The sequence below is a fragment of the Lytechinus variegatus genome, chromosome 9 (genome assembly GCF_018143015.1).
Source record: "Lytechinus variegatus isolate NC3 chromosome 9, Lvar_3.0, whole genome shotgun sequence".
Lineage (NCBI taxonomy): Eukaryota > Metazoa > Echinodermata > Echinoidea > Temnopleuroida > Toxopneustidae > Lytechinus > Lytechinus variegatus.
In genome coordinates, this window is record NC_054748.1 from 26,791,291 (window position 1) to 26,819,061 (window position 27,771).

A 27,771-nucleotide genomic window follows, 5' to 3' on the forward strand; every position below is an offset into this window, starting at 1 on the left:
TTTCAGCGTCAAACCAGTCCTGACGGAGATTTGTTGAAAAACGCCATCATGTTGAAATACAACACGATGATTTACCACAGATGTAACTGTGAAAAATTTTGTCTCCCATCACCCAACCCCCCCCCCAAAAAAAACCTATTAGAATGCACACACTTTCGCCAGGCCTGTACATAAGATAGCTCTGTGTATAGTTGAGTCGGAAATGGGGATTCCCATGCACCCGGGCCAGTGGGGGGGGGGGGGGTACTCGCGTTTATATCGCATACGATCGAGGATGTGCCGCTCCAGTGCATGGGTCGTGTTTTGTTTTTTGCCAAAATCTCGTTAGACATGGGTCTTGCTATTACAACAAATCCTTAGCCATGGGTCCTGCTTTTCAACTGAATAATCCTTAGACATAGGGTCCGTTTCTTACAAAAAAAAAACATTTATAAGTGTCCCCAGTAAAGCCACCGGAAAAGCCCCGAAAACGTCTATGTTTAGTTCCGGTCGAGAGTACGAGTGGCCGGGACCTCGGGACGAATAGATTCTGCCAGCAGTATTTTCACATCTTAGTACGATAGCAATGGGCACCGGGGTACGTCACTCTGTGCAACTCTGGCACACTCATTTTAATGTGATGGTCTCATTGCTTAAAAAAGAAAGATTTTATCTTGGAATTGGGTCTATATCAGAGGCAGATCCAGGGGACACAGGGGGCGCATGCCTTTTGCGCCGCTCAAGAAAAGAGAAAAGATTAAAAGAAAGAAAACGCGCAGCTTAAAAAAATAATTGAAAAAAAAAATATATATATATATAGTGTAAAGAAATGGATGAAGAGAATAATGGTAGGCGAAGCTTAAATCATGGTTCCCCAGAGCTATCTACCCTTTGGAAAAATTTGTGATGTTGAAAAAATGTCTCTGCCGGGAACCCGGGCCCCCAGCTTTGAACGCCGGTGCCTTAACCACTAGACCACAGAGACGGGTTAGTGGATAGGGCGACCCAGATCCAATTGACCGTCAGATAGACAGTCTTTCGACACCATACCAATTATAATTTCCTTTGTCGGGTGAAGTTGGGTTTTGAACAATGACAAGCCTACCATTATTCTCTTCATCCATTTCTTTACACAATATTTAAAATAAAAGAGTTGCCAAAGCTGTTGTACATGTATAGCTTCTCACACATATGTAGGCTATACTTTCTCCCATACGTGTACTGTATCAAAGCACTGGCTTTGTATCAAAGCAATATAGCTTTGATCCAGCTGAGGCATGGCGGCTTGTCATTGTTCAAAACCCAACTTAACCCGACAAAGGAAATTATAATTGGTATGGTGTCGAAAATCTGTCTATCTGACGGTCAATTGGATCTGGGTCGCCCTATCCACTAACCCGTCTCTGTGGTCTAGTGGTTAAGGCACCGGCGTTCAAAGCTGGGCCCGGGTTCGATTCCCGGCAGAGACATTTTTTCGACATCACCAATTTTTCCAAAGGGTAGATAGCTCTGGGGAACCTTGATTTAAGCTACGCCTACCATTATTCTCTTCATCCATTACTTTACACAATATTTAAAATAAAAGAGTTGCCAAAGCTGTTGTACATGTATAGCTTCTCACACACACACACACACACATACATATATATCTAAATATATATCGGCCTATATATATATATATATATATATCGGCCTATATATATATATATATATATACATATATATATATATATATATATATATATATATATATATATATATATATATATATATATATATATGTATATATATATATATATATATATAGGCCGATGTGTGGGTGAGTTTGTTGTTTGTTGTGTGTGATCAAGCGCCTTTGAAACATTGATTCATGATTTTGCCCCCAATGGATCGACGCCCCGACCCCAGACTGGTGGCGCACACAATATTTTATAACGCCCTCTACGTTTCAAATAAGACAACAAATAATTTCGTTGAAATCGGATCGGTACGTACAAGCAGAGAGCTAGACCGTAAAGGGGATCGGAGTGAGAATAAAATAATAAAATAAGTTACTTTGGCAAGCCTAGGTAAGTTCTAAATCGATTCCCCTCCCTCGTTTGTAGTGCATTCAGGAAACTAGCTTAGCTACGAAAGATCGCGCGTTGAGAGGCCCCAGACCTCGGACCCAGTCGAGCGAGCGCGAGAGTAGCGAATGCAGGAGGAGTGAACATGCATGCCCGCAGTTCCCCGGTGCCGACCGTCCGGTACTCCGTACGGGTTGAATGGGAATTCCCCACTCAACTCGTGATCATCCACTCATTCAGTGAACAAGGTTATGATATAATAACCTTGTACTCAGTTACATCTCCATGTGTGGCAAAATAAATGATGGCAAATTTGGCTTATTTTCTCTTTTTCTATGGGACAAATGCTTGCCTTGATTTTCTTTAAACCATGTTAGACCAAAAGTAAAACTAGGCGGCCAGGCCTAGTAATTAAAGGCAAACTTCGCCTTCGGTCTCTGAGTCAGAGACCGAAGAGTCTGACTGTTAATTGGTTGTTCAGCTGAAGTTCCTGAACTCCGTTGGCTTCACTCACTAAATACAGAGACCGAAGTTCTAGCCCCATCTGTACAGGGGACTCAATGGCCATATGTTTATGTACTTAAGATCGGATAAAACGGGGATGTGAATTTGCGCGACAGCCGAGGTAAGTCACTGTTTTTGTTCCTTTTGACTTTTTTTTTTTCTCTGTTTTTTGGCAATTAATGCCAAGAGGGAATATTAATTTGCATTTTGGTTGTGTTAATTTTCAAAATTTTTATTCATTAAGGACAAAAATTGAAGAGCCCCGACGGGGGAAATTTGCATTGGAAGTCCCCTAATTGTGGCTGCACGATAGCGAGCCGTCTGTGAACGAGGAGAAATAAAAAAAAATGTTAAAAACTCCTCGAAACAGACGGTTGCCAGCTGTCTAATACCATGTAGGCCTATACTGTTACTAGTTTCCAATACATCCATGACATCTATTCATCATTATTCATATAACTTGGCTCCTATGGAAATTTCATTCTTTAAATTATTTTTTCATAATTAAAAATAGAGTCTAGAGATTAAAAAATGAAAATTTTCTTGCCATATTACTTTCAACCAATAGAGGGCATTCACAAAAATATGCCCAAAATTCAAATTTTTGAGTGCTCTGGTGAATACAAAAATTATTCCTGAGTTTGAAAACTAAATTGCAACTGTATGGAAATTTGTAATTTTGGTCACAAAAGTGATATTTTAATGATTTTTTAAAAGTGTGTGCTATAGTAAGTGCAGCATTGCCATTGGCATACCATAGTCCTACCTGTAGATTCCCCACACTGGCCACAGGCAGGATGGTTGCAGTCACTTGTTCACTGCAACCATCCTGCCTGTGGGGAAGCTACATGTAGGACTATGCCAATGCTGTACAGAGCACACACTTTAAAAATCATTAAAATATCACTTTTGTGACCAAAAATTACTAATTTCCATGGATGGATTGTGGGCAGTTCAGGGGATGATGACCAATCAAGACAAGAAAAAAAATTAAAGTTTAGCATGCATACATGTGTTAGAAACAATTAAATTATAATTTTATTTGTTGACCAACAATTCTTCTATGTAGTCTGCTTCCCTCAATCCTGAAGACAATCTAAAAAGCTCTTCGTTTTCTGAAATGGTTCAAATCCTCAATATCTAAAGACATCTTGAACTTTCATAAACGTTACAGAAAATCATTTGAAAAGAAGCAAGATAGAACTTCTCATCTTTATGAAGTTGCATGTATGACCTCTTTTATTACTTATGTATTTTACTTAAACAAAGTAGGAGCCTAGGAGGAATCTTGATTTGGAAGACTTTCTTGTGAAAAACATTATTTGCTGCAACAACATCATTATTTTTATGTAGAGGTGTTGTGGCTCAGTGGATAAGTCTTCAGACTTTGAACCGCAAAGTCCGGGGTTCAAATCCCAACGCAGCACTAACATCCTTTGGCAAGGCGTTTATCTACATTTGCCACTCTCGACCCAGGTGTAGTAAATGGGTACCCGGTAGGAAGGAATTCCTTAAATGCTTGTTGCGCCCGATCAGGGTAGCCGTGCTAAAGCCGGGATAATAGTATGCAGCGCTTTAACATTTGTATTAAGCGCTATAAATGTTGCATATTAGTATTATTATTATTTTAGTTTTATAATGTTTGTCTATCATTATAATGCTCTTCCTTCAGCTGTTTTAATTGTTGACATGTTGTTTTTTTTCCATGCTTTTTTCTGAAGGTCTATGGAGTATGTACATGTAAGCCCACATATAGTGCTTTGATTCGGCGGCACAATGCACCAGGCCCAGTTGAACACCAATTCAACCCATTTTCGACGTAATTGGGTGAGTTCTTTATAGATCATTTGCTCCATACATTTTAGGGAATTGATTATGAAAATATATGTTGAATAAACCTTAGTCTAAAGCCCCTTTCAGGTATGAATGCAGGTCTGTATAGGGGTGGGGAGAGTTCTTCAGATTTTTAAAAAAAGTGGACCTTCAGGGGTCTGCCCTTCCACTGACACAATGGGTGATTTCAAATTCAGAGTTGACCTTTTGGTGTTGGTGTTAGGTCAATTTTTATGTGAGTAAACACCAAACATAAAATGAAGATGGTCCAGAAAAGTCGCTCACTGGTTGTTGAGATGTCAATAATGTGATCTGGATCAGTTTTACAAACTGAATAGGTTTTGGAGCTAGGGGAAGCAATCCGAATTCCCACACAAACACCAACACCAACACCCAATGAGGCACAAAAGGACCCCCCCCCAAAAAAATAAATAAAACAACCCAAAACAATGCAGGGGGCTTATTTTTTCCTATTCATACAGTGTATTTTCTGAAACACTGAGAGAGCAAACCATTAAAAACAAGAGAGGTTTGAGACAGGAATCCATACTTTGTCACTTGGTCATTATTTTGGCATACAGCCCAACCAACTCGGTATTCATTTCAAGGAAAATCCTAAAAAATCATGATGCTGAAAATAATTTTATTGTATTTTTTATTTTATTTTATTTATTTTTTATTTTTATAATTTTTTTTTTTTGAGGGGGGGGGGGGAAAGGGTCTGTAGCCCCGCTCTAGCCTCCCATTATTATGCCATGGTACCCTTGCTGCCTACATGTAGGGTATGGGCACAGGTGTATGTAGGACTACAGTATAAACAATTATTTGACACAGTTTGTTGGTAACATTTGAAACAATATCTGAACCCCTTGTTTTTTAATAATTATTTTTTTTACAGAGCACTGGTGAACAAGTTCTTCCTGAAAGGGGGGGGGGGGTGGGTGTGGCTTTGTCAACTCAGGAGAGTTATTTTTTCAATCAGTTTGGATAAATTTGTATATTTTAATTTTCATTTCTATTTTTATGTTCTCAAGTGGTATTTGCTTTTTGTCTTAATGCACCCTTAACCCCGCCCCAATTTTCATCTTGTGTTTGTGCATGATGAGAAAATTGTATTCAAATTTTCTCTCTGTTTCATCTTTTCAGGTTGGATTCTTTCTTCTTGGTCTATCTAACATGCTACCCTATGCCATGGTTAGTGCTGCAGCAAACTCCATAGCAAGAAGGTGAATATACAAAACTGGCCCCGTCTTTCAAGAGTTACGATTGCTCCAATCAATCATAACTCTATGGAAATCCATCAGTGTCATAATTTTTTTCTACAGGAAAATTGCACAATGTCATTTGTAAACAAAGAGAAGGTAGAAGCACTGAATTTTCAAGAAAAAATGCTTGAATCCATTTATAGTTAGAAAATATGATAAAACATGCACAATAGATGTTAACGTTGCTGGCCCTCCATACATGTGATCGATTGGATCAATCACATCTTTCGTATTTTTAAAGACAGGCCCTGAAATATATCCCAACAGCGATCATCACAGGTGTCCTATCTATGATATGACAGCGCAAACTAATTTCAAGAATATTGAATCGAAACGTATCACTATATTTGCATTGTTTTTGAAAGATCATCTCAGCAATAGTCTTTTAATGACATTGAAAGATTTATAAAAAAATTATATAGGATTATTTTTGTTTAATGAGACAAAGGTAAATGGAAGAAAACTTGTCACCTGGATTATTTTTTATATTGTAAGAACAATATTGAAGGACATGTATGAGATTTTTTTTTACTGGCTTCACTGGGAATCAAAACAAAATCGTTTCAATGTACAGAGATTGTTCCCCCTAGAAGATAAAGAAAGGAAGGGAAGGGGAATAATGCTTACCTCATTTTCAAAGATACTGGAATAGAAAAGTCCAAGGTACTAGCTTGAAGAAGAAGAAGGAGTAGAAGAGAGAGGAAAGGAAAAAAGAAGAGTACAGGAGAAGAATATGAGGAGGAGGAGGTATATTGTGGCTTGGATGGTAAAACTTTGTATCTCAAAATTTAAATATTTTGATGACAGCTCAGAAAAAGCTCGATTTCAGAGTTAAAATGTTGTCTTTGCCTCGAAACTTCGAAAGAGTTCCTTGAGGTATCAGGAGACTGTCTTCAGACAACATGAGACTGCCACCATTGCTATATTTCTAAAATAAAGCCTTTTCTAAGCTGCTATGGAAATTTCTAAAATATAAGCCCAGTCACGATATGTGTTGGATAAAAGTATAAATGAGGAGAGAAGGAGTAAAAGCCACTTCAAGAATGAAAATTAAAAAAAAAATGACTTTCAATTCTTCAATGCAGCTATCACAAAGAGGGCTTTGTTGCAACAGTATATGGTGCTGCAGGATCTACAACGATTGTTGTCAAATGTAAGTATTCATATCAGATTTCTTCTAACTACCACATTAGCCATTGAAAATGGGATGCAGATGCTTGCTGAAAACTTACATTATCACCAAAAGAAACAGTCACGAGTCTTTTTTTTTGTAGAACTGGTGGTATGATCTGATTTGTTGAATGCTGAAATTGATCAAATGCAGAACAAGCAAACACAAATAATGGAGAAAACTTTGTAGGTTTACAAAATAAAACAATTATGAATACATTTGTCAGATATTGTATCTTTTTGTATCACATGTACCACTTTCATACTGACAGCCGAAGTGGAGTTACTCCAGAGTCCATAAGTTACTCCTTTTTGGAGGGCAGTATGAAAATTCTAGAATTATTTTGATCCTGATTCAAAGCAGAGTACTTGACACACTTCGAGAAGTGGGTTACAAACAGAGTTAGTCTGCCTATCTCGTGTATAACTTCATTTCCGCATGGGGAAGATTCCGCGTGCCGCACATACAGTATGGCGCAAACTCGCTTGGAAACCTCAGAAACGACTGTCGATACGCCGCTGTGAGGCTTGCCAGTTTGAAAGGGGATGTAATTTCGGTCGATCCGCAGTACAAGCGTATTAACTCAATCTGAAGTTACTCCGGAGTAACTCCACTTCTCCTTCAGTATGAAAAAAAAGCTTTCAAAGTTACATGTATATCGTGGAATATTAGAATGGTTCGTTTTTCAAATTTTATATGTATGGACATTTTTTATATGAGGTTCACTAGTACTGTAATTTCACTGGCATACCTCAGCACTTAAAATTCATTGTGCTCACAGTATGTTGCGATATATATGTCTTTTAAAACCATCGAATACCGCAGTGTGACGTCATCAATTTTAACTTTTTGTATTTCGGTGTTTTTGATACCATATTTTGGTAGAGCACAATGAAAAAAACCCAACTACCAAAATTTGTTGGGAATCGGTCCATGGGGGCCTTAGATATGACCTCATGCATACATAATGAGCCCCAATGATGTCAATGTATTATTGACTGGGTTCTAAAAGTTAGGAACCATAATATATTGACTTCTATGGGGCTAAATATCTCGGGCCCCCATGGACTGATTCTCACCAATTTTTTGTAGTGTTTTTTTATCGTACATGTACAATATGCTACCAAAATATGGTATCAAAAACACTGAAATGCAAAAAAAAAAGTTTTTTGGGATGTCATCACTTCTGTGTTCTATGGGCAAATTGTCAGTATTAACTACCGATTGAGAGTTAAATGTGCCTGTATGATGTGTATGTCTATTTTGATGGTTCCATAACATTTGCTCTGATGACAGCTGCTCCGATGTATAATCCGCACGTTAAGCCAAACGTAAAATCAATCCTCCAAAACTATTAAAAGTAAACCCTAATTTTTATCTTTACCTTATTCTTAACCAAAACTCTATTACAATCCTAACTGTAACCCTATGCCCTCTGAGATATTAAGACCGGAGCCAATGTTGCAGGAGCAATTGTCGTATCACCCATGAAACATCTTGTCGGGGCTATTCACTGATGTTTTTGCTCCTAGCCAATCAGATGCCTGGATTTCAGTAGCTTATAAACGATAGTGAAATTCACTATTTGTTTCAAGAAATGCTTCCTAGTCTATTGTTTTGTGTAATTGGTGATCCATCTATTGTTCAGTTTGCCACTCATTGAATATTAAAGTGTAACTATTGTGTTTTTGTCACAGTGCTGAACACATTTGTTTTAACACGAGTGTCATACAACATCAGGTTCACAACTAACACCTTGGTACTGTTATTAGGTAAGTCTGTTGCAACTGAGTGATTTCAGGTGTCGTGTTGTGCGCTGGTGTTTAGTGTTGATAGTGTATAAAATAAGGCTACTGTTTATCACTTCAAAGCCTTTCTTTTTGGGGGGGGGTGTATATGTACATGTATATGGTCAAACCTACATGTAAATATTGATGTCACAACATTAATATGTCAGATGTAGTACCACTGAGGTGTTGGTGTTAGTGTTGAGATTTGTTCAATAGCTTACTGATCCTCATTCCATCTCTGTGTTGGTGTTAGCGTTGTGTTAGGCTACTGATCATCACACCATCTTTAAATACTGATAGCAAACACTGAGATGTCAGATGTAGCACCACCGAGTCATTTGAAGTGTAGTGTTTGGTGTAGGTGTTGGTGTTAATTGATAGTGTGAATTAGGCTACTGATCATCACTCCATCTCTAAATGTTGATAGCAAACACCAAGATGTCAGATGTAGCACCCCTGAGTGATTTCAAGTGTAGTGTTTGATGTATTGGTGTTAGTGTTGATAATGCGAATGAGGCTTCTGATAATCTCTCCAACCCTATGACAACACTGATATGGGCTATTCCGATTATTAAATCTTCTTCATATCTCTCTTTGTTTTCTTTTACCAATATGTTTCATTTGTAGAGAAACAATTTGTCATGTTCAATAATGATACAACATTGACAGTTTAGTTCCTTGTGCATTTGTTTAGAGACCACAGGATGTTTCCATTATAATCTAATATTGCTTTTAAAGTAAATGTAGCATTAACTTTCAATTTCAATACCATAAATGAACTTTCTTTCTGAGTAATTTATGTTTTTTTCCTGACTATACTATCTCCTGTAGGAATAGCCGGGGTAGCTTACGCTCCTACTTTCATTACTGCTATCTTTGCTGTGGTAAGCAATTCAAATTTTCCATTCCCAACTAAGTGTGGTTAAAGGGAAATTCCATGCCATTGAAAAGTTGATTTAGGAAAAAAACTATGAATAATATATTACTTTTCTACTCATAAATGACAACATAATGTTAAGCAAAGTTTTATTCCCCCTGAACATGTGGAATTGCCAAATAATCTATTGTAATTTGATGAAGAGATTTATTGTCAAGTCAGCAAAAATGAAAATACTGTTCAAAGATACATATACATGTATGTTCAAGAGAGATGGCCAGTGACAGCATAGAATCTCATTTGCTGTGTTTTGCAATATGTGGATTAAATTTTCAACATATTAATTTTTTTCATTGTAACTAATCATTGTTTTTTTTTGAGTGGACCCCCATTTTAAGTTCCATGTTAATACTATTACATGTACATGTTATACAATACATCTTCCCCTTTCATAAGAAGATGCTGTCTAGATCTTTATTTGGCCTTTGGATATTGATCATACACATAGCAGATCCTAGTTTCATTTTCTCTTTGCCATTTATCATTAATATTTACTCAACACATTAAGTACATGTAATTCTAAATATCTTGTGAAACCCATCTTTATTTAACCTGTGAAAGGTTGGCCTTGGATACAAAGTATCCTGGTTTCATTTTCTTTTGCCATTTATCATTAATATTTACTCAACGCATTGAGTAATTCTAAATATCTTGTGAAACCTATCTTTATTTAACCTGTGAAAGGTTGGCTTTGGATACAAAGTATCCTAGTTTCATTTTCTTTTGCCATTTATGTAGTTACAGTATATGCGACTTGGTGACCCATTAGAAACAAGTTTTCGAGAATTTAAATATATAATTAAACTAAGTTCCTGTTTTATTGAGTGGTCATTCTGCTAATCCTTTGCCTGTATATGTACACCTCTGCAATGTTTTTTGTGATAATTTGGAAGGGCAACAACTTGAAGGGTAAATTGCCAATTTGACTAATTCCAACTCCTCCACTCATCACATACTAGTAGTCTACCTCCATTTAGTCTAATGCCATTACGTCCATCAACATTTTGTCTAACAACCAGTTGGTCTAGTAACCATTTGGTCCAATCATCGCTCTGTCTAATCACCAGTTCGTCTATGATCATTTCGTCTTGTAACCTGTTGGTGATGGTGATTGGTGATTTTTTACCTGATTGCTAAGAAAGCATGAATGCTTGTAAGCAAGCAACCAGAGGACCGACGGCTTAAGGTCCCCTCCGAAGGACCTGGTATTGAGGATTAATGCCTTACCAAAGGGCACTAGCGCACCAAGTGGGAATCGAACCCGGGTCACCGGAATACGAATCCCCCGCTCTACCGACTGAGCTATCGCGCCTCCTCATTGGTCCAATATTCTTTTTATTTCCATTCATTTTGCCTAATTAACACTTAGTCCAATTAGACCAAGTAGAATATGGACTAAATGGCTATTGGACCAACTGGTTATCAGGCAAAAAGGTGAGTGAACGAAATGGCGATTAGACCATGTGGATAGTGGGCGAACTGACGGTAGACCAAACGATAGCAGACAATTTGGTAATTGGACGAGTTGGCATTATACCAAACGGAGATAAACCCAACATGAATAGATGGCCATCACTGTAGTTTCACTACATGTGTATGGTGAATAAAAACCATTGCTTTGCTGAAATAACCTTTTCACTGTTGAAGAGTGGCTAGGGGCACGAAACTAAGGAAATCCGGAAGAAAAAAATTACCCTGCCATTGTTATGCTATGCAAAGATTGTTTATAAACTACACTGTTCATAGGTCAAGTTGACTATTCATCCTTGATCACATCCGTGCTATTAGCAAAGATAAGATAACTTTATATCGCTAAATTTCCACTTGGTTTGCCGCCACTTTATGTATGTGTACTTTTTATTTGGTCTAATTCCAGTTACACCCAACATGCACTGTGCGATTTAGTGCGACACAATTTTTTTCATAAATCGCATTTTGCATTGAATATGAAGATTCCAAGGAGTAAAATTATTTTATTTGAATTTGGGCATTGTTTATAGGAATAATAAAATCATAGTTTTGCTTTGCGGCAAGCCCTGTGGTCGGAGTAAAGTCCAAATCGGCTTCAAGTTGCAGCCGATGATAACGTCATTACGATTTGAAATTGAACTTGCTTTTATAATTCCTTCAGGGAGGCTTGAACTAGACTAAATTTCAATTTCAGTATTCCTTAACCACTTTTCTGAACCCTGATATTCATATATTATTATGTTATTACAATTTCTTTGAAATTCGGATCGCAAGAAATTGCATAGTATGCGCCGGGCTTTTATGGCTCTACTTATTTCGTCTAATATATATACATGTATATTGTCTATAAATATCACGTATCGGTTGTTGCTAGAAACTTGATCGCAAGTCCATTTTAGGTCCCAAAATCAATTGAAAGTCGTGCATTTCATTGGAAATTTTCAATTGATATATGTTCTGCTTCTTGCATCAACAAGTAAAATTGGTTTTACGATTGGATCAATCGTATCTCTATGGAAATCCATCAGTGTCATAATTTTTTCTACAGGAAATGTGCAAAATGTCAAACAAGTGCCACCATGATCCAATACAAAGGACTCTGGTGGAGACTTTGGTATGAACGTATATACAGGTTTATTATACAGGCCAGCTAGGCAGGTCAATCAACAGGCATGGTATCCATGTTGCGGGAGGTGTATAGAGTGCTTAGATATCCATGCTGATATCGTAACAGTAAACAAATGAGAACACACTGAACTGTCAAGAAATCAATAAACTATTAAATGATATACAAATTTTTTTGAGCAAACATGCATTGTATACATGTATATGTTGACTTTGCTGGCTTTCCGTAGTTGCGATTGATCGGATCGATTGCAACTCTTTGTAAGACAGGCCCTTGATTACGCCTTGAATTGTGAATATTGATCTTCTATTTTTATCTTCTAATGTATATCACAGGTTATTGTTGGAGCAAGTTATGCCTTTGGAGAAAAGTAAGTTTTAATTCATTGAAGAACTGGTGGGTGTTTCATAAAGCTGTTCGTAAAGTTACGAAAGACTTTACGAACGACTGGAACCTGTTCTTGGGTCACAATTCAATTACACAGTGATATCACATAGCACAAGAAAGGATCACCAGTCGTGCGTAAAGTCGTTCGTATCTTACAAACAGCTTTATGAAACACCCACCTGGGATGGTCATGAATATCAGGGGGCTGTTTCATAAAGGACTTGGAACTGTTGTAACTTTGCCATTATGGCAACTACCATAGTTTGATTGGCTGCTGAGCCCTGTTGCCATGGTAGTTGCCATTATGTCAAAGTTACAACAGTTGTAACTCTTTATGAAACGGGCCCCCAGGTATAAGAAATACAGAGACATTAAAAATTAATTTGAAGTATTTGTTGAAAAGATACGTGTAGAGCTACTTTAATAAGTACGATTCCTTTCTATTCTGATAGTAATAGAAAAATAAGAAATTTTGTAACCATCTTTTTGAATTCTAGCAATTCACATACTTAGGAGATGTGAACAGAAAAATTAACTTTAAAAAACATTCTCATTTTATATGTAATATGCATTTCCATTGAATTATTATGCACATGCACAGGATATCAAAGTTTGATATTCTATTTATCAATGTCTTCTCTCTTTTCTTCCCGCTTACACTTATGCTACATGTCTGAGTGTGTTTGTCAACTTATCACTTGTCTGTTCTATACTTTCCAGTGTAGCTTAAAGTTTAGGGTACTTGTCAAAGTTTGATGGTCTACTTTTGATTTATTCTTTCCTTATTTCCAGTGTAGCTTTAGGGTGCCTATCTAAGCTTGATAGTCAACTTTTGATTTATTCTTTCCTTTTTTTTTCCAGTATAACTTCAAGGTACCTATGTATGTTTGATCTATAGTCAAATATTAGTTTATTCTTTGTTTTTTATTTCCAGTTTAGCTTTAAGGTACCTATTGAAGTTTGATAGTCAACTATTAGTTTATACTTTCCTTTTTGTCTCGCCCACCAGAGGTGAAGGCGAGACTTAGGGATCCAAATGTCGTCCGTCCGTCACAAACCTGTAATGACACATAACTCCACAACCATAAGTCGCTTTTCAACCAAACCTGGATGGTAGATGGACTTGGGGGACCTGCATGTTATGCTGCAGTCTGAGGTCACATGATAAGGTCAAAGGTCATTTTCAGGTCAACGTTAAAGTTTACATGCAAGACTCTCTTATGACACCTAACTCCACAAATGTAAGTCGCTTTTCAACCAAACTTGGATGGTAGATGGACTTTGGGGACCTGCATGTTATGCTGCACTCTGAGGTCATATGGTAAGGTCAAAGGTCATTTTCAGGTCAACGTTAAAGTTTACATGCAAGACTCTCTTATGACACCTAACTCCGCAACCGTATGTCGCTTTTCAACCAAACTTGGATGGTAGATGGACTTGGGGGACGTGCATGCTATGCTGAAGTCGGAGGTCACATGGTAAGGTCAAAGGTCATTTTCAGGTCAACGTTAAAGTTTACATGCAAGACTCTCTTATGACACCTAACTCCGCAACCGTATGTCGCTTTTCAACCAAACTTGGATGGTAGATGGACTTGGGGGACGTGCATGTTATGCTGCAGTCGGAGGTCACATGGTAAGGTCAAAGGTCATTTTCAGGTCAACGTTAAAGTTTACATGCAAGACTTTAACTCCGCAACCTTAAGTCGCTTTTCAATCAAACTTGGATGGTAGATGGACTTTGGGAACCTGCATGTTATGCTGCAGTCTGAGGTCATATGGTAAGGTCAAAGGTCATTTTCAGGTCAACGTTAAAGTTTACATGGAAGACTCTTATGACACCTAACTCCGCAACCATATGTCGTTTTTCAACCAAACTTGGATGGTAGATGGACTTGGGGGACATGCATGTTATGCTGCAGTCGGAGGTCACATGATAAGGTAAAAGGTCACTTTCAGGTCAATGTTAAAGTTTACATGCAAGACTCTTATCTACGCAACCGTAAGTCTCTTTTCAACCAAACTTAGATGGTAGATGTACTTAGGCGACCTGCATGTTATGCTGCAGTCGGAGGTCACATGGTAAGGTCAAAGGTCATTTTCAGGTCAACATTAAAGTTTACGTGCAAGGCTCTTATGACAAGTGTTATTCCATCCCAGTCATTTCACAATAAAGTTTCGATATAATCCTCTTGCGTGCCCTCACAAATCATGATATTTCTGGTTATTTTCATAAGTGGGCGAGACACAAAATTGCTTTTGCCTTGTTTATTTTCAGTTTAGCGTTAGGGTACCTATCTAATCTCTCCTTTTTTTCTCCAGTTTAGCTTTAGGGTACTTGTCAAAGTTTGATAGTCGACTGGTGAATGCCTGGTCAAGTGGATGTGGCTGTGCCGGATTGATCAGTGCACTATTTGTCATTGCAGCTGGTAAGTGTATCCTTCCCTCCTTTGATACTGTAGCATACATTGCATCCCTGCCAAAAAATGAACCAGGGGTGGTATTCTGGAACACTGGCATAACTTTTGTCATAAATTTTGTCATTTCTCTCCGAGATGTGACAACGCTATGATTGTCACAAATCGGTATTCTGAACATTGACTTTTCCCTGTCATATCTCTCAAAGATCCCGCCCATCTTTTCGGAAGCAAACCAATCAAAATCATGGTTAGTTCCCAGTGGGAGCCCTTCTAGCCAATAGGAAGACCCCGTGGCAGGTAGGGCGTATCCCCAAAACAGTTGCTCGCTTGATGCGCATAATTGCAAAGAGAGACGGGGAGTTTTGAAGGATTTTAGAGAAGTAAAAAAAGAAGTAAAACAGAGAAATCAAAGAGGAATAAATATGTTGGGCCTAACTTATTGTAACATGAAAAAAATTATTTTGAAAATTGTTATGGATGATGAGTGAAACTCATACCACAATCTAATCTAAATAAAATCATTATTTGCTTGACATTTAGTCGGCAGGGTATCGGGATATTTAGTACTGAAAGATATGACAATATTTGTGACTGCTACCCCCCTATTATAACTTTTGCCATATCTTTTGCTTGTATAAAAGGATTACGCGCATTTAAAGCCGCATATTTTTGGTGCGTGCTAAAGAGAAGAGACAAAATTTATGACAATTTTTGACAAAAGTTATGACATCCACCAGAATACCGATTTTGTCATATCTCTGAGAAAAGATAAAATATGGAGAAAAGACAATGTTCAGAATACGGCCCCAGGATCCTAAGTTGTGAAAATATTTGATATTTTTTTATGTTCCATTTCCCTCATCATAAAATTCAGTTTTTGTTCTTAATTTTGATGCCTTTAACGATATTAACTGTTTGTGCATGAACGTATTTTTTAAAACCGCTTTTCCTGAATAGGTCTTGTGTTGAATTGAAATGCAAATACATGCAATTGAAATTTGTTAAAACAAGTTGCGCAGAACGGATACGACATGCTTGCTTTAGAAAGTGACTGATAACCTATAAGAATTTACAAAGTTAGACCAATTTTTTTTCCTGGGGGGTCAAGACCCTGGTGTCTCAAAAATGCAAATTATTCAGTTAAAAAAAATGTCTGTCACGTCACACCACATGTATCTAAAATTGATGGATCTTTTCTTAAAGGTCAAGTCCACCGCAGAAAAATGTTGATTTTAATCAATAGACAAAAATCAAACAATCATAAAGCTGAAAGTTTCACCATAATCAGATCTAAAATGATAAAGTTAGGACATTTAAAGTTTTGCATATTTTTAAGAAATTAGTTATATGCACAATTCTGTGATATGGAAATATTGATGATGTCCCTCACTCACTACATGTATTCGTTTTCTTTTTTATTGTTTGAATTATAGAATATTTTATATTTTACAGATTTGACAATAGTGTCTAACTTGACTTAACCACAAAATGTTGAAACACATGTACAGGGAGGAATCACTCTTTGTTTCACATAAAAATTTGGAGAAAATTCAAAAATATTATATGTCATATAATGAAATACAAAAGAAATAGTGAGTGGGTGACATCATCTGTCCCCTCATTCACATACGACAAGGATGTGTATATAACTGTTTTGTGAAATTAACCAAAACTTTAAAATGTCATAGCTTTCTTGTTTTACATGTACATCCAATTTTGATGAAATTTTCAGTGTTATGCTTGTTTGAGTAGTTCTCTTTGCATTAAATGAACTTTTTCTTGGAGTGGACTTGTCCTTTAATATTGTTATAATTTTATCTTGTCTGCATAACAGAAGCAAAACATGTAGGTTTAATTTTTCTGATAAGAGTGGAGTGAGTGACTATTTTGTTTATATCCCACTGTTTGAAGTGGCTGTGGCATGGTTGCCTTAACATGCATCATTTGTTTTATATTTCAGGATGTCTTATTAAACCTACTCTAGACAAAGCATCTGATCTGAAGGAAGTTGATTGGTAAGAATGATCGGATTTCTCCTATTTTATCCAAGAAGATTACCATGTAGGCAATTCCCTAGATTATGTACACCCAATCCCTACATAGTGCATTCTAGAAATTATGTTTATTTTGTTCTAGTTTATATGAAAGGTTGTATTTTCTCTCAAATTATAATGACTCAAGCTTCAAGAAGCTTGAGATTATTTTACTAAATTTTCACAAAGCTACAATAAATGTTCGAAGAAGAAAAACTGAAATGATACAACTTGTATAAAATTCTATTTTGATTAATCTAAATGAATAGTAGATGAAAAATAGTAAGAGAAGAAAAAAAAATAAAATCAATGTAGAAGTAGAAGTACACATGTAGTGCAAAGCAGTATTTATTAGTGTATCAGTATTAATAGTACGGTAGTAGAAAGTAATACTACATTTAGTAGTAGTACATGTAGTAGTAGTAGATGTAGTAGTAGTAGTAGTAGTAGGAGTAGTAGGAGTAGTAGTAGTAGTAGTAGTAGTAGTAGTAGTAGTAGTAGTAGTAGTAGTAGTAGTAGTAGTAGTTATAGTAGTAGTAGTAGTAGTAGATGTAGTAGTAGTAGTAGTAGTAGTAGTAGTAGTAGGAGTAGTAGGAGTAGTAGTAGTAGTAGTAGTAGTAGTAGTAGTAGTAGTAGTAGTAGTAGTAGTAGTAGTAGGAGTAGTAGTAGTAGTAGTAGTTGTAGGAGTAGTAGTAGTAGTAGTAGTAGTAGTAGTAGTAGTAGTAGTAGTAGTAGTAGTAGTAGTAGTTGTAGGAGTAGTAGTAGTAGTAGTAGTAGTAGTAGTAGTAGTAGTAGTAGTAGTAGTAGTAGTAGTAGTAGTAGTAGTAGTAGTAGTAGTAGTAGTAGTAGTAGTAGTAGTAGTGTTGATGGTGGAAGTCAAAGTACATGTAATGTCATAGATAAGGTAGTAGAAGTAACAGTAGCAGCATCAGTATAATTTTAGCCTAGTAGGTACATGTAGTAGCATCAGTGTGTAGTAATTTCTAAGAATGTTGCATATGTAGTATGGCACTCTACCTAAAGTTTTGATTGATAATCTTTTGATATGCAGGTAACATGTATAGTTTCATCATATTAGTAGGTAGTAATGTTAACAGTCTGCTATTATTTAGCGCTTAATACATCGGAACGATGTGTCTTAGCGCTTTACAGATATATTATTATCCCAGTCATCGAATTCAATCAGTCATTCCTGCACACAATGTGTGCACATCCTCCACTCCCTGGGGAGTATTCCAGTCAGTCACCGATGAGGCGCACACAGTACTGGACAAGCTACATTGACACATCCCACCGGGTACCCATATAGCACCTGGGTGGAGAGTGGAAAAGTGTGGAGTAATGCCTTGCCAAAGAATGACATACCGTGGTGGGATTCCAACACACGACCCTCTTTTTACACGGCGAGAGTCAGAACCACTACACGACGGCTCCTCCACAGTAGTAACAGCAGTACGTAGTTATGTAATTTCCAAGAATGTGGCATATGTAGTATGCACTCTACCTAAAGTCTTGATCGTTAATCTTTTGCCAATGCAGGTATAGTTTCCTGGCATGCTGTCCATTCGTATTTCTCTACCTGATTGCATACCTCATGGTAATTGTTGAAGCTCCAGGAGAGAGTGCCTTACACCAGGTCAATGGTTACAGCGTGAACGCAGCACATGTAACCGATGACGATCCCAGTACTGAACAAGGTAATGTTAACATGACGATTTGTGACAAGAAATATGATTGGTTGTCTCCCATGATACCACGAGGGGTAACACATGCAACTGCTTTGTGAAGTAGAGCTCGGCTGCTGTGAAAAAAAAATCAGTCGCAGACCGGCGGGATTGGAACCAACGACCTCTGGATTAATTGTGGGTTTGAATCCCGCGCGGTCTTCCTGTGATTTTTTTCACAGTAGACTAGCTCTACTTCATACAGCATAATCTTGTGGTATTGTTAGCTAGAATTTTTTTTTTTTCTTGTCATCATCATCCAACAAGGTAATTATTCCATTGATTCAATGATTTCTGTTCAAAATAATGAGTTACAATGATGTTGAATTTGTAAATATGAATGAAAATGTAAAGCAATATAATTTTAATATGATGGCAGAGGGGCACTTATTTTATCGTAAAGCTAGTAAAGAATGATGTATGTATACCCATGTTGAAATATGCAACATAATACATTGTAGATGCATCGCCTTTCCATCCCCCACCATCTGAACGATGCGAATCAGATTAACATTTTCACTGTTAACTGAATTACAGGCACATACATGTGTCAGTACCCAGAACATCCCCCCCTTCTATATCGGAGGAGCGTTTCATCAACATGTTTGTCCAACAAGTTTTCAGATCTGACAATTTTATTTGATATTCATCAAGCTAAAGTGAATGACTTTCCTCATTTTTTTTATGTATATATTTTTTTGCTGTGGGCCAGCGGCGGGGCTCCAAAGAACCCATGGAACTTCCCTCCCCCTCTGACTACAGCCCTGCTGACAAATCCCTACATTGAAGAAATGTGCAAATCATTAACATTTAGTGAAACTAATCCCTTTGAAGCAATGGCAAATACGATTTTGACCTTGATTTCATTCCTTGGTGCATTTCAGATTCGTTACTTGGACATGAACAGTCCTTATCACAAGGAGAACCAAGACGGCTCACTATGTCTGATAGATGGCATTGTTTTAAACTTATATGGAAGTTAGGAGTCAATGTAAGTTTCTTCTAATTCATATAAAAATGTTTCGTTATATGCATTCATTATCATTGCCTCAAATCAATCTGAAATATAGTCATTAAAGGGATGGTCCAGGCTGAAAATATATTACATGTGTAAATGATGTGTCTCCATTATGATTATTATGATTATTAATCAGTTATCAATCCAATTGTTTTAGTTCTTGATAGATCAATTTTAAAAATTTAATTTCATATGATCAAATACAAAAGAACAAGTGGGGATATGACATCATCACCTAATGAATATTCACAAAGACATGCCTAGAACTGTTTCACTGGAATAATGCAGTTCTTTAGAATTAAATAATTTTGTTATTTTGTTATCTGATTTTGATCAAATTTTCAGCTTTTTGCTCTGTGAATTTTACTCTATTGAGATATAAGTATCTCCAGTCTGGACTATCCCTTTAATTTGGAAATCAGCAATCAATTGCATGCCTACATGTACTTCTTGCAGCAGAAACTATACATTGATTTGCTTTAATTACAATTGTTCTATCAATTGTAATTTTGCTTTTTAGGCATCATACTTCCATTTAATTGGAAACATTTCATGATCCAGTGCAATGATATGTTCAGATATTTTAGTTAAAAATGAAAAGCAGCATTCCGTAGATAGGGACAGTGATTTTCCGTTTCAAAAAATGGCCTTTTCCGTTTCAGAAAATCTCAAATTCCGTTTCAGCACGTCAGAAAACGGAAATTCCGTTTCCCCATAGACGTTGTACACACGGAAAAGTGACAATTCCGTTTACACATTGAATAGCAAAATCAAAGCGCATACACTCGCACTGGCCAAAATTTGTATCTGCTACTGTACCAACAACACAATAGAATCCGTTCTAATCGGATCTATGCTGGTGTATTTAATGATTTTTCAAACTGATTTAGCATGCATACATCCTCACCTTTCACATAATTAGCATTATTTTACGGTGAAATTAAATTTCATCGATAATTTGGGTTTTTTTTGGACATCGTTATCATCAGTCAACGACTTTCGCCAATCCGCCATCTTGGATTTTAAGACCACGATATCGTGCTGTTACATCTTCAAACGTAGAGGGCAGCAACACACGACTGTGCAGTTGAGCGATCTGAAGCGATGTGACGCCATAGAGATCAATAATATACATCTCTATGTGTGAAGCTCAACCCGGCCGGCCGCGCCGCTGGGTACGATCGCGGGGTACTATCGAGTGTGCTGATGTCGAGAGCAATCACGATGTGTGAATTGTCATGATTGTAGCGAAGTGAGATCGTGTTTTCTGGGGTTTTGTGGCCATTTAATATTCTCATTTTGTTGTTATTTTGGAGTAATTTCTGTTGCTATTCTGTGTATTTTGAGGGAAAATACGTTTTCCGTGATTTTCCGTTTGAAATGCCACTTTCCGTTTCAAAAGGCCTTTTCCGTGAATTCCGTCCGTTTTCCGCGATCGCGGAAAATCACTGTCCCTACGTAGAAGTGTGAATTAAAATTTTTGTTCAGTCTAAAGGCAATCCCTGGTTTAATCATGGACCTATGGAGAGATGGACATTCATCGCTTAGATAGTGAATTGAACAGGTGACTGTTATTGTCATCTGAATAACATTTTCTTCATACATGTACTTGTCTACTTTAGTCCCATAATTGTTACTGGGAGAAGGGCCTGAAGCAGTTTGTGATTGGAACTTTACGTATTTCACAGATTGTTACGTAGTTGATAACAAATCACTTAAATCATGGAAAATTGATGTGCAGTTCTTGTTTACCTTTGGTAATCTTAGTTCCATGTGTTTTATTTGAGAAAATTTCTGCATATTTTAATATACTGTAGAGGCAAATTTGTCATTGATTGTTAATCATTTAAAATTCCATTTTCCCAGGATTCTCAATAATATTCCAGATATACATGGCACATAACGTGTATAGATTGTGTATCTCTCAATGTTATTGATGTCCTCACCTGCGTCCAGAAGTGTCCGGATTGAATAATATCATATTTTATATCACAGAAATCGTCAGCTTCTGAAGTTTGCTGCTCCAAATATGAAGCATGTTGATTGAAAAGCACATGCTGAAACAGGGTATCAGCCAACAAAACCAAGACCGGGGAGCTGATCCGTCTTTAAATGATCAGATACGTCTTGGTAGTCAAAGTAATTACTATTGTCAGAACACCTGTATGTTCTTATCAAGATGCATCTAGAACCAAGTGATGGTGATGATTGGATCAAAGAAATGCTCTCTTTAATCGTCCATCTCCTCATAGGTCCATGGTTTAATATAATACCAGAATGACATTCCTTTGTGTTCTTGTTATCTTTTTGAATATCCTATTCACATTTTTTTTGTTATTTTGTTAGCTTGCCATTGCAACGTTCGCAACCTTTGTTTGTCGTGTGGCGTCGGCCAAAGCTGAGGACAAATCAAAGTACAATCAGGATTGTCCGGAGCTCTTTGTTTCTCTTCAGCTTTGCTTCCAGGTAAAGTATACTAAATCTCTCTGAGCTTAACACTACACTGTACATGTAACTTTGCTTAAGTGTATTCTCATTGGCCTGTATTCTGAAGTCAGGTTTAAAGTTGTGGTTTAAGTATGGAAAGCCAATTGTTACATAAATCACTTACAGTAGAGATATCATATTTCAGCACATTTCGCTCTCAAATCAGTCATAATTGTCTAGGAAGTATAAAAAGATGATTGTCTTCACCATGGATGAATCAGGAAAGAGCACAGTAAACATAAGAAACATATAACTTAATAAAAAATTTGACACATTTGGCTTCCCATAATTTTAGCACAGAGTTAGACCATGGTCTAAGTTAAACCTGACTTCAGAATACGGGCCTCAGGGTTAGGGGGAATCAAAGATGTCTGTTCATCTCCAGAGAAATCGACTTAGATTAGATATACATGTATTACACATGCTTAACATAATCAGGGGGTGTTTTTGCAAAGATGTAAGCATGACTTTAGAGGCACACATAAATGTTGACGCTTGTATGATATGCAACGCGCAATCTTAAGTGATTAATACGCAGTAGTGTGCGTCCTCTTGGCATAAACTAACCAATGTGGTGACGCCTTTATAACGCACATAACTTGACAATTAAGTGCGGCTCTAAGTCATACTTAAATCTTTGTGGAACACCCCCTGGTCTACAATTGGGCAAATAATAAAGAAGGTCAACTTATTCATGTTTACCTGAACATGTACATATGTAGTTACCAAGTAGTCTGTCTCTCCAGAGGTTCCTTCAAGAAAAAGTTGTTACTAAAAAAAATCAGACGCAAGTCCCTACTGTGCACATTTCATTGGTTGAAAGCCAAGTTACCTATGAGTTTTGAGTCGATATTGACCGCAACTCTTTCTGCAACAAGCCCCTAATTTGCTAGTTGCAGGTGTGTCTCTGCTACTCCTCTGCACAATCATCAAGACATGTGAAAATGAGTATCTGAGTAATTACAAGAATTGTTAAAATTTTGTGAAATGTGAAAAAAAGTGTTTTCAAAGATGTTTACTTCTATCACAAAAGAAATAACAAGTGATTGAATAAAGAAAAAAATACAAGAAAGGTATATAAATAAAACAAAACCCATAGAGTACCCAACTTGAGGCAGTGCTATTTAACTATTTTCTTTTCAGGCTGCCCAGTTTGCTTCTCTGTCTTCCGTCCAGCATATAAAGATTCGTCGGGTGCACGTTCTCGCCGCCATTCAGTTTATCAATGCTGTAATATGGATAGTCAATACAGTAGTAAGTTTGTTTATATTTACTTGTTTTATTGGTCTTATTTCCATTTGATCCTATTTTTACAGTCTGCAAACAACTATTTTGTCTCATTTCTCTGTCACTGACAGTCATCCACTGCCATGCCCTTTTTCCTTTCCAAAATCCAAGCTACATTTAGCTGTAGATGTGAAGAATAGTAGTTGAAAATCAATTTTCACATGACAGCATATTCAGGCGTAAAGAATGAATAATAGTGAGGATTATGATTATATTGATGATGCAAACTTTACCCTGCCCAATATACTGGCTTTATCAGAAATAGGAAACTCGATTATGGCATTTCTTCCTATCAATTCAGGGACAAGGAAAATTGTATCTTCTAATGACATATTATTAGCGTATGAATGATACTTTGATAATGTTACTAAGACAACTCATTCATGAATAAAATGATTGGATTTATTCAGCACTTTTTCCAGAGGTACATGTACAAAGCCATGTATCATGACATGAAATGATTTTGGATTTACAATGTATAGCTATATTTGATACTTCCAGTATTTATATACAGTACGTCCCACCAAAAAAGGAAACCGTATACAGAGATAGATTTCACAATAATTAAACAATTATTTTTACTATGAATTTGTTACTAATGGTAAAGAGTGGAATCTCATCTTTACTTTGAGACCAACAGCTTAGCAAATCATTTACGCATGGCAGATTACAAAGAATAAATATTCAAAAACGATTTGCACAGAAACTCACATGTTAACCTGAATCCACTCTCATTTCAGGGATAAGTCAGACAAACTGAACAAAGGAAACAAGAGAAAAGTTAATGAGCCACTTGTCAAATGGGCACTGTTGTCGTATCACGAACCAAACTTGTCCAATTGTTCTGCTCAACCTGATTTAGACATAACAATTTCACACTCGTCTTGCCCATTAATACATGAAGTGTTTGTCGCATATTAGGTATGAAAATTTAGCAGAATAATTGAATTGTATGATGATGTAAATGAAATATCATAATTAATTTGCCTTTGAAGAATATAGATGTGGGGATCCCTGTTTCCTTCTATCTGGGATGCACTATATTTACATTCTCTCTTACCCTTTTTCTTGCTCACAGTATAAGTTCATGCCTGTCTATATCCTACCGGCCTACATGGTCATTATTGGACTGATCATGGGTGCCATTTACGTCAATACATTTTACATGGTGCACAATGACGACATCTTCCCAACAGAACACAGAGATTTACTGGCCAATATGACCGGAACATTCCTTACAGTTGGTAAGTTGAAAACAGATCGTGTAGAAGATGGGAACAATCATTAAGAGTTAGCAGAGTTGTCCCTGGGGGTAGATTCACTAAGAGTTTAGTACGGCCTAAGGCCAGCTTTAGTGCCACTGCACACGATTTTTAACATGCAATTTACATTGATTAGTACTCAGTAATAACATGCGTCTTGAGCATGATTTGATCAAATAGCTTTGAATGTGCACACTATGCAATCCAATGTGACATGATTTTTTTAATATATCGCATTTTGAATTAGATTTGAAAGTACCAAGAAGTAAAACTATTTATTTGAAGTTCAGAATAATGTTCAGAATGATGAAATCATAATTTTGCTTTGCGGCAAGCCCTGTGTTAAGAGTTAATGTCCAAATCCGCTTCAAGTCACAGTCAATGATGCTTCATTATGATTTGGATTTGAATTTGTTTTTATTCCTACAGGGAGGTTGACCTAGACTGAACTTTGATTTTAGTAATCATACTGCTATTCTGAACTCTGAACGATCGGATTTTATTGCTTGGAATGTTCATATAACATGTTTTTAAAATTTCTTTAAAATTCTGAGCGCAATGAATCTTTTTTACTAGTAATGTAACTTTTGGTCAAAATTGAAAGTTTGCAAATAAGGGACTTTGGCAGATTTAAAATCCAGACAATAACCCCCCCCTCCATTTTGAAATCACGCAAAATCCCTGATTTCACGGATGGCCAGTTTAATCTTTCACACCCTATCTCATTCTCAACAGTCGTGCATAAATCTGGGTAATTTGCAAATAGTTTTATGAAGCCCCCCTCTTGGCTCTGTTGCAGAAGACTTTAGATTCGTGGTAATCATTCTATCCATGGCAGTTGTTCTGGCCAATAGAAATTAAGAATTCATAAGAAGTTATCATTGATTGCAAAATTTATTAATAATAGGTTTCGTGTAAATAAGGCTGTGGTTCCTCAGGGCTGCATTTTAGGACCCGTCTTCATCATGTGCATGATTGTTCTTTGCTTTTTTTTTACTCACTCTTTCCAGGTGTATCTTTGTGTAGTATCTTGATGACAGTACTCTACAAGACAGTACTGGTCAACTATTGACCCTCATCTATCCATCCAGTTTTATCTGACCAAGGAGTTGTCCACTCTCGGTCATTATTTTGGACATCCAGTGGAATTGGTCACATGCAATGAACACATGCTGCATTGAGATGATGTGATGCATTTGCCAAAGAGGGCCCAGTGGTCATGGAAAAACTGGAATTGAAATGCAAAGGTCTTGGATTCAAACCACAATCGACGCTAGTTTTCCTCTACATTGTACCTCAGCCGCTCTCCACCCAGGTACCTGGTGTATTCCAGAAGGGATACTAAGCTTTTAAAGTCCTGTAAGCACCGGAGATGATGTGCGTGTGTTATTTGCATGCAGCACGCTTGTCATGGTTTGAATAAAAGAGCTGTAAAATGTCCAGTGTTATTTAAATTTGATAATTTTATGTACTAAATTAATGTTTTAAGAAATATTTTATGCCTCCCTTTGCCTGTTGTACATACCGTCAAATGGGGTGACTTTGGACTCGAATGATGTTGGGGTGACTTTAGACACACCTCGGAAAAAGTTATACTTGTTCATCCTCCCAATCATTTTTCTCCAAATAATGTAATGTCTGATTTATGTGGCAGTATTTAGGTTATAGAAGGGATGTAAGAATATGTAATAACAAATAAAACTGGTTTGGAGGATACACTGGTACATCTGTTCACAAATGTTCCGTCCAAAATCTACCCGTTTGATGGTTTTATTTTCTGATGACCGGTGCAATATGCAAGATTGATCATACATTTATGAAAAATCAATGATTCTTTTTATCTATAATGGAAGCATGTATAAATCTGTTTATTGTGTGTGTTTTTAGATTGATTTTAATTGATATAAGTATTATGAAATATCTGTAGAGGCAGTACAGGGAATTATTAGCAAGACTGATGCTAATAATTCCCTTTTCTGAGGGACTTTTGAGAGTGATTTATGAATCGATTCTGACTCGGCATCTTTACCTTCAAATCTTCCATTTCAGATTTAGATTCATTTATTTCAAATCTGTTTAAAATACACAAAATACATAAATACAAATTAAACTTTTATACAACAGAACAGATATTGACAATCACCGGTATAGTAGTCATAAACAGATAGTGAAAAAATAATGATCACCGCTGTACAACGGATGTAGGGGGGGCATACAAAAAGCCATTGGCCTATCGAGGTCTATCCCCCTGATTAGCCTACCACAGAGAAATGACTTGCACAATTTACAAAGAAAAAAAAACATAATTGAAAGAAAAGGCAAAACAGAAGGTTAAAAGTCCTATTTAGCAGGGGGGGGGGAGGGGGTAGTGGCAGGCAATTTATTGATAGACAAAACATTGGGGAATCAGGGAAGGGGACTTTGGAATCGGTTATACACTGCAAAAAATCTGCTGTTAATTTAACACCATGCTGTTTTCATACTAATTGGTGTTGTATAAACACCTATCTGGTGTTAGACCAAAACAAAACTGGTGTTGTTTAACACTTCTCTGGTGTGGACATATATAGATTCTGGGTTGGTGTTAAATCAACACCAGAGTTTTTGCAGTGTATGGCGATGTCGAATACCATACTTCTATAGCAATATTATATACCTGTTCCATGTTTAATCGAGTTTGTGACTCCTTTATTAGACTAGAGATTGGACTATCATATAGACACAAAGTGACATAAGAGAGGAAAGAATGAAACTTAAAAAGACAAAGAGTTAAGGGAGATTAAAGAAGTACAAAACCCAAAATTAATATAAAATACATATCAAGATATGGAATGCTTTTATATCAGAAGTGTTTGATGTAAGAATTTTGTCAGCAAATAAACATACTGGTATTAACATGAATTGTTATTTTAGTGTCTTTCAAAGTAGACTCTCATTGACAGTCACTTCACGAAACGGTGGTTGTTACACGAGCATAATTTTTATCTACTTTTCCATTTTGAGAGTGATTTGA

The 27,771-nt window shown here is 36.7% G+C and overlaps 1 protein-coding gene across 2 annotated transcripts; it reads left to right on the forward strand.

Moving 5' to 3' along the window:
• Window positions 1–1,946: 1,946 nt before the first annotated feature.
• On the forward strand, window positions 1,947–27,092 carry LOC121421591 (battenin-like). 2 transcript variants are annotated; one of them, XM_041616343.1, is made up of 15 exons: window positions 1,947–2,048; window positions 4,271–4,376; window positions 5,529–5,608; window positions 6,733–6,800; window positions 8,516–8,590; window positions 9,440–9,492; window positions 12,477–12,511; window positions 14,850–14,956; window positions 16,908–16,962; window positions 18,520–18,677; window positions 19,589–19,695; window positions 22,069–22,188; window positions 23,353–23,463; window positions 24,575–24,740; window positions 25,769–27,091. In XM_041616343.1, the coding sequence occupies exons 2-15, from the start codon at window positions 4,326–4,328 to the stop codon at window positions 25,828–25,830; spliced, it is 1,248 nt and encodes a 415-aa protein (XP_041472277.1). In that variant the 5' UTR covers window positions 1,947–2,048; window positions 4,271–4,325; the 3' UTR covers window positions 25,831–27,091. The 2 variants fall into 2 exon arrangements, with proteins under 2 accessions (XP_041472277.1, XP_041472278.1); XM_041616344.1 differs by lacking the exon at window positions 22,069–22,188 and having other exon boundaries at window positions 25,769–27,092.
• Window positions 27,093–27,771: the final 679 nt, after the last annotated feature.